The 17,378-nt window shown below is 39.5% G+C and overlaps 1 protein-coding gene across 1 annotated transcript; it reads right to left on the minus strand.

Moving 5' to 3' along the window:
• Nucleotides 1-11,678: 11,678 nt before the first annotated feature.
• Nucleotides 11,679-16,013, minus strand: atp5if1.S (ATP synthase inhibitory factor subunit 1 S homeolog). The gene is made up of 3 exons (XM_018249516.2): nucleotides 15,859-16,013; nucleotides 12,289-12,401; nucleotides 11,679-11,953 (listed from the first exon to the last, which is right to left on the minus strand). Exons 1-3 carry the CDS (start codon nucleotides 15,934-15,936, stop codon nucleotides 11,812-11,814), a joined length of 333 nt encoding a protein of 110 aa, XP_018105005.1. The 5' UTR covers nucleotides 15,937-16,013; the 3' UTR covers nucleotides 11,679-11,811.
• Between the last annotated feature and the right edge of the window lie 1,365 nt (nucleotides 16,014-17,378).

The raw sequence follows: 17,378 nt of genomic DNA on the forward strand, positions 1-17,378 counted from the left end.
TTCAAGGCTGACTACTGTGACAGTAATTATGAATGGCCATCATTGTTTGACTTTGGCACAACAGCATTAAGGCTAATAGCACACAAGGCATACTGTATATACCAGGGGTGTCCAAACTTTTTACAACGAGGGCCAGATTTGGTGAGGTGCCAACCATTCAACCTGAAATGCTGGATCCCAGGAAAAATGAAATGTAAAGCCACTATAGACACTGGGACTGAACCAGCAGCAGCTGTAACACAACGACAAGTACCAGTCTAAAGCAGTGCAACTACAATTCCCAGCATTCCCAAATGGCTAGACACGCAGCAGCTGTGACAGCATACTGATATATAAACAGGCAAAGGGAGAATGGTTTAGTCATGCATGCACTGACACATGGGATAAAAGCAAACTTTCCCCTGACACACGTGTATAGCCGGTGGCTGGCAGTACAGAGGCATGCTGGGAGTTAGCTGACAGATTGACAAGAGAGCGCCATTACTTCCGGGACAGGGCAGGAAGTTGCAGTGCAGCGCATGTAATAGGGACTTTACTCACAGGTGGTGCGGCTTCCTCTGATCCTCTGCGGACTGCGCCACGCCCACCTCCAGTCAGCATAGCGGGGCACTCCTGCAAGTGGCATTGAAATTTGCTGCGGACTGTAGTTTGGACACCCCTGGTATATACTGTACATCAGCAGAGAAAAGCCAATCCACTGTGTTTTTGACTAGTTACTGACCAAGTCAGTCCCCTGCTACATTGATTACTAATTTTGATATTGGCCCATTTACCATATTTTTCATTTTAATGGTTTTGAAGGTTTTTGAAACCACGAAAAAACTAATTTTATATAAAACCACAAATGCCATGTAATAGATTAAAAGAATATAAAAAGCACAAACAAAATAAAAAATGCAAAACAATACGAATAAAGCCACGAAAACCTCTAATTCCTTGGAAAAAAACTCAAAAAGCCCAAACGGTACAGTTGTATAAGGACAGATACCATTGATTTCTGTATGACCACATCCGCTTTTAATTGGCTTACTTTTCTATTAGAGTTTTGCATGGTTTAGGAGGAAAAAATTTAGCAACAAAAATATGATTCAGTAAAACCAAAAATAGTTGCTAAATAATCTTTGTGTTTCAATTTTAATGGCATTTTACAATGAGAAGACGGCAGCTATATTTGGCGCAGTGCTCTGTCATTTGGTAATATATATATATATTTTTAATATATGTAAGATAAAACATACATATGATAATAGTAAAGCAGATGAACTGCATTAAAAGGTGATGTGAACTATATGAAATGAATGCAAACATTCTAGGAGTGTTCTGCTTACAAAAAAAAACTGGTTGCTCCTCTGGTACAATAAAAGGCTGGCCTTATTGTCTTTGTTCCTTTACAGAAGCCATAACAAAGCAGCTGCTGAATTCTAGCTGTGACAGCTTAGCTCTGCATTTAGCCTCAGCACCATCTGACAGGGAACCTTATTTAGAGTGAACATATAATACCATGTGCAGTTTTATGAACAAGCAACATTTCATTTAATGCCTTTATATTCTTAGTACTGCTCTTTACTGTCCAGACTGGACAAAGACTGGACAGTAACACAGCAGAACAGCACAATTATTAGAGACAAATATTTTATACAGTCATATGTGAATTAAAACATTCCAGTCTCTAGAACAAAGGGCTCATTTAAGGATTGATGGATTTAGAATTTGGGTCAGAATCTGGCCAGATTGACTGCAAGTCATTTAATTTAAAGCTCAGAAGAAATGAAAGTGAAAAATTACTAACAGATTCTGTGCATTTTTTCCAATTTTGTATCGGTTATGTAACGATACAAAATAAAAAATGATGCTTAAATAACATGCTAATCATAACAGTTTTTAACAAAGAAGGTTCTTATCTAAGATTATAGTTCAAAAAAACCTACAGCAATTCACACAGAGGTTTTATAATTAGCAGACACCAACCAGCTCCCCTTCAGTTGTTTATTTCATAAACACTGGACAGAGAAGAGATATCAAAGGTTAGAAAGAAATCCATGGGGCTCCAGGACTCAGCAGTCTCAATGAATCTTAGTTGAACAGCACATTTTTCAACCTTTACAAGGTTTGTGACTTGCCTCTGTATACACAATGGCTACCCCGTCCTTTTTAAAATTTAGACACTATAATCCTTAACAACGAACAATATGAACAGGAGGTGGCCAGGAAAAATAATGGAGAAGATGAGCAAGACTGAAAATAAAAAATATATGTATTAAATACAGGTAAGGGATCCGTTATCCAGAAACCCATTATCCAGAATGCCCAGAAAGGCCTTCTTCCATAGTCCTCATTTTATCCAAATAATCCAATCATTTTTTAAATTGATTCATTTTCTCTATAATAATAAAACAGTACCTTGTACATTATCCAAACAGATATAATTAAACCTTATTGGGAGCAGAACCAGCCTATTAAAAGCATATTAGTATGTTAAATGTTTACATGATTTTCTAGTACCTTAAAGTCATGAGCCTCAAGCAAAACTGCCTCACAAAGGTTTTCGGGAACAAAGAGTTTGCATGAATGAACATTAGAAGGCAAATTAACCTGGGCTTCAAACAAGGAGGCATACAGATCTGGACTGGTGCTGCTTCAATCACTTCCTTAGGAACAATAGAAATAGGTTCAGAATCTTCCCTAGGACTGGAGACAAAACTTCCGGACAAAGAGTCTGCTTTATCATTCTTTTTCCCAGGCCTTTAAGTTATAATAAACATAAAGCAGGGTAAAAATAAAGCCTATTTGGTCTGTCGGAGATTTAAAGGAAAACTATACACCCCAAACAATGTAGGTCTCTATAAAAAGATATTGCATAAAACAGCTCATATGTAAAATCCTGCTTCATGTAAATAAACCATTTTCATAATAATATGTACTTTTTGTAGTATGTGCCATTGGGTAATCATAAATAGAAAATTGCCATTTTAAAAAATAAGGGCCGCCCCCTGGGATCGTAGGATTCACTGCACTCACAAACATACCAACAAACTATACATGTTAGGTCACATGAGCCAATTAACAGACAGAGTTGTGTCTTTTGCTTCCACACTTCTTCCTGTTACAGTTAGAGTTGAAGTATTTCTGGTCAGGTGATCTCATAGGCAGCACAGAGACCATCACGAAATGGTAGCTCAAGGCAAGAGATGTAAAAGGGCAAGATTTACTTAAATATATATTCCAGTTTGGTAAGATTCTTTAATATGCCACTTAATATGATATGAACTATCTGTTGCTTAAGTGTTCATTTTGGGGGTATAGTTTTCCTTTAAGTGCTTGGCAGATTCCATATACATCAAATTCTTATGATCAGTGAACCAGGGCCGCCATCAGGGGAATCAGGGGGGACAAGTGTCCCGGGCCTGAAGGGGGCCCGACAGTGCTGCACTTTAGAAAGAGCCGGGCCCCCCTTGACAGCGCCACAGCAGCGCAGCACTTCCGCATTTCCCGAACAGCCAAAATGCGGAAGTGCCGAACAGGGTGTGGGATTTCCTGTTCTAGCAGGTCATCTGTTCCCTTCATGTCTGTCTCTCCCCCCTCTCTTTTCTCCTTCATGGATCATGCGGTCAGTGCCCCTTTCTTCCCCCCCCCCGTGCCTCTCTCTTGGGATCTGACTAGTAATGTGTAACCTACAGAATGCCCAGCAGTACAGGAAAAAGGTTTAAACCTACCAAATACATCCCACGTTGTTTTCACGTAAGTACAGATTGCTTATTGGTGGGGGCGGGGTGTCGGAAAGGGGGAGTCCAGTTTTAGGCTTTTGTGTGAGGGATGGGCTTCCCCTGACTGAATGAACTACAACTCCCAGCATCCTCACAAAGCCTGAAGGCAGTCGGGTGGGGTGATGGCATTGCGCCTAAAAGGCAGGGGTTTGTTCTTCGTGAATGGCGCACTCTTAGGGGAGGCTAGGTGTTCCCATAGTGCTCAGTGCCTGTCAGCTCCCACAGTAGCTCCTTCAGCATTTAGATTAGGTTCTCAATCCACTGTAACTTGTCAGAGCGCAAAATTGGCATCATTACTCCTGGCTGAGTGTGTCAGAGAGGGCATGTATACAATCTATATGCATCAAATATGTCCAGCCTTCACCTGGTCCACCCACAGAGGTAATTGTAGGTATTCTGGCTACGGTTTTTCTGCAACGTTGTGTTTTATACACCCTTCTTCTTTTAGATTGTAAGCTCTTAGGGGCAGGGTCCTCTATATTCCCCCTTCTACTGTACAGCACTGTAGAATATGTTGCATATATGCAGGGCCGCCATCAGGGGGGCACATGGGGTACTCCTGTACCTGCCCAGGCCTGTAGGGGGGCACCATTTTTTTTTTACTTGTAAGGAGGCCCAATTTTTTTTTTAAAAAAAAAACTGTAAAAGTGGGCCCTGGCACCAATTTTTTTTTTAACTTATAGGGGGACCCTGGTAACCAATTGTTTGTTTTAACTTGACCACCAATTTAAAAAAACTTTTATGGGGGCCCTGGTGCCACAGTTTTTTTTAACTTATAAGGGGGCCCTGAGCATCAATAGCTTTTTACAACTTGTGTTACCTTTTTTATCGCTGATATCTGTGTGGTGTCACTTTAGAAACTGAGAAGTCTGTGGGCCTTTGTAAAGATTGGGAAATAAAATATTACATTGATTGATAGAGACACTTGAATATAAAAAGATGTATACGAGTTTGCAGGGACAGGCAGCCACCATCCTCCCCTGTGTGTGTTCGCAAGCACCGTGATGTCATATGGGGGGGCCGCGATGACAGAGGGGAGAGCAGCAGAGAGGAGAATGACAGTGGGAAGCGGAAAAAGGCAGAGGGGAAAGCAGAAGAGTGAAGCAAACTAGGGGTAGCCTGAAGACCCTTTAAGCGGTACCTGCCCATCGCCCCCCATCCTTGGGCCCCAGGCAGGTGACACAAGTTAAAACAGGAATAAAAAAAGAATAATATAAAAAGTACAAAAATAAAAAATAAAGGAACATCTTGAAACTTCATGGTATACTTAAGAGTGTAAATTGTATGTCATAGGTTTTAAATTTGCGCAGTATAAATTTGCAGATATTGAACTAAGCCTTTAAATATGCCTTTTATAGATCCCTTTAATATTTTTGTTTGGGAATGGCTTTACCTATAAAGATGTGATTTTTGCACACTGTAATTATACTCTGAGGAAGTTCCAACACATCAGTAGTTAGCACTGTGCTGTTACTGACAGATTTTTAATATATGTGAAATAAAGAATATTGAAATATTATCAAATCTTGGACAAGTGTAGGGTAAACCTTGAGTGCAGAAATGCTATACCTGTTCAACTGGCCACGCCCAGTTGATGGGATAGTGAGGTTGTTACCAACCTCCCATTAAAGGAGACTAAAGTTGACTAAAGAAGTAGCTAGAAATGTTGTAAATTATGTTTTGGGCTTCTGTACCAGGTCAAGGCAACCACAGCTCTTTAGCAGTAAAGATCTGTGTCCCCAAAGATGCCCCAGTAGCTCCACATCTTCTTTTCTGCTGATTCACTGCACATGCTCTGTGCTGCTGTCACTTACTGAGCTTAGGAACCCACTCACAATATACAGTACACATAGAATATTAATGTCACAATATATATATATATATATATATATATATAGGCTGATTAGTAATTAATACAGATAATTATTAAACGGCAGTTCAGAAACCAGTGCAATTAGCATCAGAATTTAATAATCAGCCCTGTAGCATCAGCTTATATAACAGGCCAACCTAATTTTCTGCTTGATAATTTGTGATAACCTGTAAGCTTAGCTACTCAACAGCTGTTCAGAGCCCACTGAGCATGTGCGTGTCGCAGACAAATTTGAAGTCCTGGATCATTGCTGCTATTGAGAAGCTGAAACTTTAGGCTGGTGCAATAAATTTAAAAATATGGCCTTTTTAGCCATATTTATTTTTAGGGTTTAGTTCTCCTTTAAGAAAATGACTTCTTAGGTAAGAGTCAAACTAAAGGCTGTGACAGCTATAGATACAGGGCCACCATTAGTAATTACGGGGGCCCCGTACTACTTACTAGTTAGCTGGGCCTTCCCTTTAGGGGCCCCATGTATAAATCCACTGGTTACCTAGGGCCTGCATCCTTTAATTCACAGATTCTTTGAGAAAGCAAAGCAAAATCCACACACACACATTTATTTAAACTATTATCACTTAGGTGAACCCATAAGCCCAATAAGCGACAAACTTGGCTAGAGATCGAGGGAGTAAAGTTAACATTTATTCTATATTTCTAGAATAGCATATGATGATACAGAGTTTGCCTATATTCTTACAGTATATTCTTACAGTGCATATAGCAGTGGTAGATGTAGAGGCACTTGCCCACTGAATTATGTAATTTTCTTTATTGATTCTCCATTTAAAAGCTTTTCTTTCTGGGAAGTCATACAGAGGCAGAGGCACACACAGGAACGGCAGCTTTATTAATGACATCTGTCACAGTAGTTATCTAAATAATATGTGCAGGATACCTGCCAAATTCAAGGTAATACCAAGATCTAGATTTTAGCTCTAATGATAATACAAGTCTTGCTTTGGACTTAAAAATGAAAAGCCTATTTGAGCTGCTAATAAAAACCTGAGAATCAAACTTCTATAATTCCAGGGGGTTCCCTGAAAGAATTGTACCAACATTTGTCATTTTTCAACTAGTAATATTTTGATATAGCTTTCCCATGTTTCAAATACTCTTGTAACAAGTTTTACTTTATGTAGAGATGCTTTGATCAAATCCAAAAAGGACGTGAAACATGTCTGCATCATTCAGGTTGCACTTTGGGCAATTACTGTGCTGCAACATTTTTAATTGATTTAGTTTCATAGGGGAATAGTACAAATAATGAAAAAAAAATTAAGAACATTTCTCTGTATGATGGCGTGGGTAGTTCCTTTATACACTGGATCTAGAGATCAGGTGGTCAATTTATCCAGTTTTTCGCTCTACCCTGTAGTAGTAAAAATAGCCCACTCTTTTTCCAAGAATGTGTCTAGGTGTACTACTGGTCATTGTTGCTATAATTCTGCAAAGGCCAGAGATTTTTTTTAAACGTTTATTGACTGTATGTTTTATTGCCAAAACCATCTTACAAAGGTATTAGAGGACTGGCAGTTTTGAAATTCTTCATTATTTAAAAAGGTGCAATGTTAAGAATGATGGATTAACAGGCCCAGACTGGCAATCTGTTAGGGCAAATGCCAGAGAGGCTGCTGTAAGTTGCCACAGAAAGTCACTATTTATTGGGCTGGTGGGAGGCTGTTTGGGTCTTTGTGTACTGGGAATACCAGGGCCTATTTTGACTCCCAGTCCAGACTTGGATGGGTACACATATTTAATATGTTTTTGTTGTTGCATTAAAACAGAGCTGAGTGAAATTTTCACAAACACAATATGCCAAAAAAAGTTATTGCACTTATTGCACAAGGCAATACAATTTTGACATAAAAGTTATGGTATTTTTCTGTACAGCATTCAATATATTTAGGGGCTGTGTGTTGTCTCAGTTCATTATGCATGATGTGCTTTCAGCCATCACAGCACAATACAATTCCTTTGATGGCAGCCAGGGCCGCCATCAGGAGGGCACAGGGGGTACAGTTGTACAAGGCCCAGGCCTAAAGGTGGGTCCATCTGTGCTGAACTTTCCGAATTAGCCTCCCTTAACAGTGTGCGAGCTGAATCCGAAGCACTGAAGTCCCAAAATGCTGAAATCCTGAAGCGAAGACCCAAGGTGCCAAAGACGCTAGGTGCCAAAGCCCCGAACGGAACCGAAGCTACTAAAAGACTTGAAGCCACAAAGGGAACCAAAGCTGGAGCTCCAAAAAGTCCCGAAGCCACGAAAAGACCCAAAGCCACGAAAGGAGCTGAAGAAAACCAAAGAAGCTGCCATTGTTGCATTGCCGAGGGCTGGCCACCAATGTTTTTTTTTAAAATTATTTTGTAGGGGGAATCATGGACACCAATGTGTTTTTTTATTTTTATGGGGTCACTGACCACCAATTTTTTTAACTTGTAGGGGCGACCCTGTTTTTTTTTAACCTGTAGGGGGGTTGGGCACTGACCTTTTTTAAACTTTTGTGGGGGCCCTAACAACTTATGTGTTTGTTTTTTAACTTATAGGGGGAATCCTGGCCACCAATAGGTTTTTAGTGCCCATGGTTGTGTGGCTTTTTTACTGTGGTGTCGGGTCTAGGGCGGTGGGCTGGGCCCAGACATTTTTGTCGTATGGGGGCCCATGATTTCTGGTGGCGGCCAATTCTCATCGCTGCGTGGTAAATAACACAGCTTTTTCTATTTCTCCTGCTGAGTGCTATTTACATACAAACCACTTGGCAGACATTAGCCTTTTCAGCAATGCAGATAATTTTTCTTTTAAACCATTTTTTTTGTTTTGAATGCTGAAACTTGCTCAATACTTGATGCAATCTGCTTTTTGGAAGGGGATGGGTGGGTCTGGCATGTCAGGGTCCATTGCTTCTCACTATATAATGTATTAGGATATGGGCATATTGTTTTTGGAACTGACTGTACCGTTCATAAGATATATAAAGTTTTCAAACAAGCAACTGATAAGGAGTAGATAGATTGTCTCTTAATACAGGTAAATTGAGAAATAATTAAACCAGAGCTGAAAATTTAGCCATTGACTCTTTGCGTGAGGATACATCTATAGTAATCCGCCCAGGTGGGGGGATTGTAGTGTTGAACTATAGTGATTATATCACAGAGGTCTTATTCCAATTGGATAGCTTCTTTGGCAAGGGAGGCTTGGCTAATCCTGGAACTGCATACATAACTAATCTACTGATACAATTCTCCAACTAAAATATTAGCACAGGGAATTGGGTAACCTACAAAGGGAGGAAGAACCTGAACTTTTCTAAATCCGCAGAACTTTTGTGTATTTCCACTTCTGGAGCAAGATTTAGAGTTCTAAATACCAAAGAAAAATTTAAGAAATTGCTATTTTTCATGATTTATACCAGAAAAATATTTTATAAACAAAAATTCAACTGATTTGAAAGCCTCATGTCTCTTGAACATGCCAATACCAGATACGTTTTCTGAAGATTTCTGACATCTATAGATCAAAAACTCCCAGAAATAAATTACCGATTTTTCAAAGCACTACAGCAGAATATGGCATACTTTAGATTCTAAAGCCAAAAATCCTGGAACAGTAGATTTACCCCAGAAAACCATATATTTTTGAAGTACAAATTCTACTGAATTCAAAATGTGTAACCATGTCTTTCTACTCCTAATTATTAAACATCAAAGCTATTCTGAATGTATTAGTTTTTATAAAAATGTATAAAAACTCTGAAAAATCAACTCAAAATTTAAAAAAAAAAAATCAACACATTTACTGCATTTTTGGGGGAAACATATGTAGAACCCCCAAAACCATATATTTTTGGAAAGTACACATTCAGACAATCCAAAATGGATAAAAGGTTTTGGCCGCTCCAGACTCACCTCCTGTGTGCCTATGATTAAGCGAGTTGTTCCCGAAATGCGTCAGGTGATGTCGGTCTGTGACCTGTTGCAATAAACCACCCTTTTTCTTTTTAACCGGTGTTAACAGTGCAGTTTTTCCATTCTTTTGCAAATCCAAAATGGATAACCATGTCTTTCTACTCCAAACTACTGAGTTGCAATGCTTCCCAAAATTGGGAGTTTTGATAATGTACCTAAAAAATTGCCTCAAAGCTTTATAGCATCTTATCACCCTCATAGCATTAGGTACCAAGAAAAAACATCCTAAATATGAATGCTAGGGGTCCATTAAATAGTTTGATAGAAGATTACCACAGTATCTGACGTCTACAGACCCCAAAATGAAGGTAGTGCATACAACTTGTCCCAGAGGTCACTCAGCTACTGAAAAATTAACACGTTTACTGCATTTTTTTTAGGAGGAGGACATAAAGAAATACGTTGCCCCCAAAAACAATATTTTTTTGGAAAGTACACATAAAGGTGAATCCAAAATGGGTAATGTTGTCGTTCCACTCCTAACTACGTAGTCACAATGCTTTCCCAAGTTTGACAGTTTTGGTGAAATACCGGAAAATCCCAAAGTTTCCACTTTCCAGCATCTTATTTCCCACATAACATAAGGTAACACGAAAAAGCATCCAAAATATGAATGCCAGGGTTCCACTTAATAGTTTGATGCTCATTGTGCATAGGATTATCAAAGTATCTGTTGCTTAGAGACCCCAAAATGAAGTTAGTGCATACAAATACTGTACCTTCTTATCAAAACCTATCTATACCGATCTTAACCGCTCTACTTGTCTATAAAAATGTATCTATACCTTTCTTAACCTACTTATATAAACCTTTCTATACCCATTCCCATCTACACCTTTAGTACCTATCAATACTTATCTTATCAACCTATTGAAACATATACATTCCTATCTACTTAACTATCTAAACCTACATTAACCTATCTATTCCTATCCTAACCTTACCTATCTATACTTAACTTACTTACCTCACTTCCTATCTATATCCATCAAACCCCATCTTTACCTCTCAACCTACCTACCAGTCTATTCCTATCTGCATTAGATAGATAGATACACAACCCATAGACCTACTGATCTAAACCTATCTATACCCATCTACCAACCTATCTAAACGTATCTATACCCATCTACATACCTAACTAAACCTAGGTATAGATAGGTTAAGATAGGTAGGTAGTGAGGTTTAGAAAGGTATAGATAGGCTTAGCATGGTATCGAGGTTAAGATATGAATAGATCGCTTTAGATATATATATATATATACACACTGTAGGTTAAGATAGGTATCTATACCTATCTACCTACATATCTACCTTCTTATCAAAACCTGTTTATACCTATCAACACCTATCTTAAACTCTACTTGCCTATCAAAACCTATCTATACCTTTCTTAACCTACCTAGCTATACCTCTTAACCTATCTACCTACCTATACCTTTCTTAACATACATATCTATACTTATCTTAACCTATCTACTTACCTTATCTATTCCTATATAAACCTATCTATTCCCATCTTAACCTACCTTTTCTTATCCTAAACTTACCTATCGGAAGCTATCTATACCCACCTATCTAAACATCACTACTACTAATATAGATAGGTTAAGAAAGGTAGGTAGATAGATATAGATAGGTAGATAGGTTTAACTGGGTATAGATAGCTTTGGATAGGTAGGTAGATAAGTTAAGTAGAGAAAAGTAGGTAGATTAGTTAATATAGGTAAAGATATGTAGGTTAAGCTAGGTACAGGTAGGTAGAGAGGTTAAGCTACACAAAAAATTAGGTGTTCATACCACACTTTGGCAAAAATATGTAAGCTCACATGACAAGTCCCCTCATTGTATGTGTGGAAATAATTTACAGGTGTATGTTAATTGGCTGGTGCTTAAAAGCTCCCTGCTTTCTCACTAGATCCTCTGAGTTAAGGGAAAGTGCACTGTTGTTCTTACTACTCTGGGTATTGCTTTTTTTCTTCCTTACCCAACACTGCTCTATTTTCTATAATTCCCTCTAATTTAGTATGCTATATTATTGGTATCATACCTTCTAAGAAATATATTAAAAACAAACATACAACACTCAGATTTTATTTAGAGCTATCTGCAGTTATCTGAACAGTATCTCACACAAGATCAACCTTGTGGTGTTAACAATAGTGCTCAAAAACATAGAAGGCTTACAAAGTAGTGTTAAAGTGACTACATTTAATCATCATCTTTCAGATTCTTGATCTTGTTCTTGCGCCGTTCAATCTCCTTCTGCAAACGCTCAATCTCTGATTTGTGATGATGGATCTCTTCCTCGTGATGCTTTTTCAGTGAAGCAATTTGTTCCTTCTCTTTTTGCCTGTAAAAATGATAAAAGTATTGAATGTAAAAGAGTAAAACAACTTATTTTTTAAGTCTATTTTATCTGCCAAAACTATAAAAGATCTAATTACAAGGGATTCTTCTATTTAAACTACCCACCAAAATGCTGTTTCTACACAGATGATCTTTATTTGCTTAAGAACGCAATCCAATCCATTCCTTTCTATCCCAAGTAAACTTCTGTTGCTTTGTTTTTTGGTTGTGACCATGTCAGTCCACAATTGTGCTTAGACATGGTGGGGGTGGGTGAAAGAGGGTGTTGGCAGAAGTTTGCCTTTTGTAGATACTAGATTTATCATTTAATATAGTTACCTGAAATATCTCTCCTCCTCAGCAGCCTGACGTTTGCCAAAGGCTCCACCGGCCTCCCTCACCGATCCACCTCCACCACCGCCCTTTCCAGCACCTTTTCCCAATTCTCCCAACTGCCAATATTAAAAGAGAGTTTAATTAGAATATAAAAAAATGTCAAGAGTTTTATCACAAAGCTTATAGCAGATAACCTAAAATATTCAAAACGATCATGAGAAAACTACCAATGCACACTATAGATCGTCTTTAAATGGCAACATCTGAAGTATAACCCCAATAACATAGATCTCTGTTTTAAGCAAGGAAAGGTAGATATTTGTTCTTTGATTTTCTATTTCCTACTACCAGATTGCTCTCTTTTCCCATTACCAGGCAGGGGTTGGGTTTTGGACTACAGTTATTTCTGTGTGCCAGAAATAGCAATCTGATAGAGCTAAAGCCATAAAAGGGAACTTATGCAGCATCAATCAGCTTTACACTAGAGACACAGGGCATTTTGATTACCATGGCCTCTGGAGTAGAACAGCAAGTGTAGTGCCTTGGTCCAACTTTTACCAATTCTTAAAGGAGAACTAAACCCCTTTGGCACTAAAATCCCTCCCCCTCCCCTGTGTAGCCCCCCCTCCCTGCTCCCCTCTGGCCAACCTCCCCCCTGGGCAAATGCCCCTAAGTTGCTACTTACCCCTCGGCGCAGGTCCTGTCCACGGAGTACACAGGCCATCTTCTCCCATACGGTCTTCTTCCTGGATTGCCCAGCATTTGGCGGTGCATGCGCAGTAGGATGCATTTGGCGGTTCAGCTCTACTGCGCCAAAAGTCACGAAGTTTTCCGATTTCTTTTTTCGGAAACTTCGGTGACTTTCGGCACATGCGCAGTAGAGCTGAACCAGCAAATGCCTCCTACTGCGCATGCCCCACCAAACGCCGGGCAATCCAGGAAGAAGACCGCACAGGATAATAATCCATTGTCAAGTTAAAGAAAGCTGAAGCAGCGCAAGGCCTATCTGGAATGCTTTTCTCACTCCCTCATACATCTGTTGCTCCTGCCTAATCTACATGGTCATGAAGAAGGAAGAGAAGGAATGAAGTCCTGCTGAACATGTCCTTTCTATTCTGCTTCATTTGCAAACCTTTAATATGACTGGCTGGCATGATTCAGCCAACTGGATCAATGACATATAAATGAAGCTGCAAAGGCATGCATAGCAGAGCTTCAAACATTAACTTCCGACAGGGAAGGAAGGAGTTGCTGGTTGGGGCCAGTAGGTTCTTAAAAAATGAAATTGTGGTGGACAAGAAATATGGGATTCTGGCCATATTCACATGATAGATGGTACCGGTATTGCAGAAAACTGCACCGGCCCACGGAACTTCTGTTGAAACACTATATTGCTGATTTTTCATAATTTTTCCAGAACAAAGCATATTCAAAAACAAATAAATCTTTTTGCTTAAAGTTTGGCTTTTCACTGCACATGTGCACTTGCTTAGAAGAAGTGAACAAGATTGCAATATGGTGTTCACTCACCAGGGCTGGTACAATTTTTTAAGTGTAAAATACTTCTGGATCCTCATTTGGAAATATATGCTTTTAATATGTTTTAAGATTGCATACTAAACATAAAATTACAACAAACTTACAAGAATGAATAACTAAAGTATTTGAGTACAATACCACTTAAAGCTACTAATGCAGCCATTTCTGTATACACACAATTCAGCAAGCAGCTTCTACTCATATGTATCAAATACATATACAGATACAAAGGTTATGTGGCTGCAATATTGCACAGATAACTTATTGTCAATGCTTTGTATTGCCTAAAACAATAGGTTAAGCCATCTGTTGTCACTATTTTCACTGGAGCCATAGACAATAGATCATCCTGCCCTTCCAGGTATTGTCAAATACATTCAACTCATTTTCTAGAAATGGCTACAACCTTTTGGGGCACTCAAAAAATATCTCAACTGTCTCCATTGCTTGTGTTTACACAGTCTGACTGCCATTTAGGTCTTCCCTTGCCATGGTGGGTGCTAGGGAAAGGCACAGGAAAAAGACAATGCTTCACAATAACAAAACAAATAAATATTAAGTGTAGCTTTTTTGGGGACTTTCCTAAGCAGACAAATCACAAACGGAGATCATTATAATGCTACCTATGTTGAAAACAAACCAATGTTTATAGAGCACTAGCACAGCCTGATGATGGAATCTCCAGGAATTGTTGAATAGATATTTTAAGTGTTATAACAAAAGCGCACACACAAAACACAGACCATAACCACCAAAGTTAATTTCCCTTGTTCAACCTCATGCTCAAACACTTGGGTGTCTGATGCATGAGGCCTGCACTATAGACCAATGAAGCCACATGACATTGTGTGGGTAGCACAAGGGTTCTCCTTAATACCAATAGAGCCCTGTCCAATATAGAGCAGTGAGTGCCCCTCAATACTTTGAAAAGAAGTGTAAAACGTCTATAAAATACAGTGCTCCACTGACCTGTCTGATTGAAGGTCAAAGACAGTTTTATTACCTTGTAATGCACACTAAGAGGCCAATATTCCCAAAAATAACCAGTTTGCCTTTTTTAAAGGACACAAAAGCATAAAAATCTCAGTGGCTCCTTAAAGACCAGGGGTGCCCAAAAGGTAGATCGGGATTTACCAGTAGACCTTTAGCTGCGGATCAGTAGATCTCAAGACACTGTCAACATGAAACGGGAGGGTGATTTGTCTGAATCACCCTCCCGTTTCATGCTTTTCATTCAGATATTTATTATGTTAAGGTTACATAAGAAATTGTTGTTTAATATAGCAATATACATTTTCTCATGAATCAATATTTAAGTAATATTTTCCATGGAACAGAATGCTAACAATGATTTTATGGAGGTAGATTATAACGGGACAACATCACTAAAAGTAGACCTCACATTAGTATGGGCACTCCTGTCATAGACCATGTTCCCTTTTTGAAAACGAACCAGTCCTACAGTCTTGTTTCTTACCAACTGTGGCACTAACACTAGATTAGGGGCTGCAAGGACTTGCCATTAAGGTGTTTATGTATTCACCCTAGAACATATGCAATGTCATGAACTGAAATTCCCTGTAGCATCTGCTGTCATGGCCTCATGGTCAGGGACAAGAACACTGCAGACCATAAGGTTTCTCAAAGAACCCTGAGCAACAGGGGAACACATAAGGCAAGACACAAAATGACAACTCTACACTTCGCTTGTCCTTTTAAATACAAGAAGGGAAACTTATTTTTTGGGGGGTGGGGGAAGAATATGTAATCTGTCACCTGTGAAGCAGCCAATCGGCAGAAGAGAGAGACACCATACAAGGGTTTTCAAATTGCCAGGGTGCAGCCATTGCTCTTTTTTTTTTAGGATAAAAGCGCTTCCTAAGGGCATCCAGTAATTGGCGATAAACCAGCTCCATGACTCACACGTTACACTAAAGTTACCATTTAATCAGAATCCCCAAGTACTTCGTAAACAAGGCTCGCCAGGGATCCGCTCCATTATGAAAATATACATAGATCGGTCGTTATATATACCTGGTCCGATGAGCGACGCATCTGCATAAGCAAAACGTTCCTAATTCCTACGCGAAGAAGGGAAGAAGACCCAGCCATGTTTCTGTCACACCTGACCTTGCCAGTATCGCTAAGGATTGTGGGAAACAGACAGCTGAGTCACGGTCAAGGTTCCTTTCTTAGAGCCAATCAACGGGATGAAACTCACGCATGCGCCCGCTCTGGATTGGCGTTAATGCGTGTCAGCCCTCGTATTCAGCTCAGCACTCTACCCACTTTTTTTTTCTCTGTACAAATGCTTGAAATTCTAAAATAATATTAGTGTGCATCTTTTGACGACATATTGAACTTACTTTAATTGCGACGTAAAGCATTCAAATGCTGTGCAGTTTTGTCACGCCAGTATCGTGTGGGTTGCGCTTCTGCCCTGTCTGTATCCTCCTTTTATCTTGTTACTAAATTTCTGGCAAATCTAAACGAGAAACCTTAAAACCTTATGTATGATGCATTCTCTCCAAACCAAGGACTAAAATAATGCGATCTTTATAATTACAGGCTCTTTTTATATAGAACATTGTGCTATAAGCAGTAATGTAACACTCTATTCCACCTTACAAGGATATTAGAACTCAATGAAGAGTTCCATGACTGCATCACAACCTCATGCTGATGTAGGGTTGCCAGCTTTTCTAGAAAAAAATACCAGCCTTCCTATACTCTTGCCGTTTTTATTAATAATATTGCATACCTCCCAACATTTTGCACGTAGAACAGTGAAATGTATTGGACACGCCCCTTTCTGTGGCCACATCCCCTAATTACCATGTTTATTTTACAAAATTTGGCAGGTTATGAAAGTTTGGAAATATTTCTCCTTATCTAAACTGTTTTTTTGTGTCTCAAAATGATTACAAAGTATCTTATTTGCACCTGTTAGCTGTTCTGTGCTCTCTGCTAAAAGCCAATTAAGTTAGAAACGTTGTGTCTTTTTCTGGCTGTTCAGTGTAGAGAAAATAGGGACTTTCCAGTACAAATGAGGGACTGCAGGTTGAGCTGTCAAAAGAGGGACTGTCCCTCCGAAAAAGGGACAGTTGTGAGTTATGATATTGGCATCAAGCATAATTTTTACCTGCCACTATGCTGATGACATGATAACATAGCTACTTTCCAGTGGTGTAACTATAGAGGAAGCAGACCCTGCAGTCGCATGGGGGGCCCAGAGAACAGTTGGCCCAGACGGTGGGGTCTGCTTCCTCTATAGCTAATTAAAAAAAAACCTTCCTTCCCCAGCCCCCCAGGAAGGGGTACACAAGTTGGGCGGAATGGGAAGTGGGCGGGATAGGGTTGCCACCTGTTCGTGTTTGACCTGGACAGCCTGGTAATTTGAAGGACTGCCCGGGTCAAAACTTCCTTCCCGGTGTTCCAAATTAGGAAAACTCGGAAGGATTCCCCATGATTGACGCTGTCATAGCCACACCCTCTGATGGCATGGCCTGTCCCCTCCGAATCACGGCACTGCCCCCTGCCCAGTCTCCACTGGC

This window comes from Xenopus laevis, chromosome 2S, assembly GCF_017654675.1.
Source record: "Xenopus laevis strain J_2021 chromosome 2S, Xenopus_laevis_v10.1, whole genome shotgun sequence".
Classification (NCBI taxonomy): Eukaryota; Metazoa; Chordata; class Amphibia; order Anura; family Pipidae; genus Xenopus; species Xenopus laevis.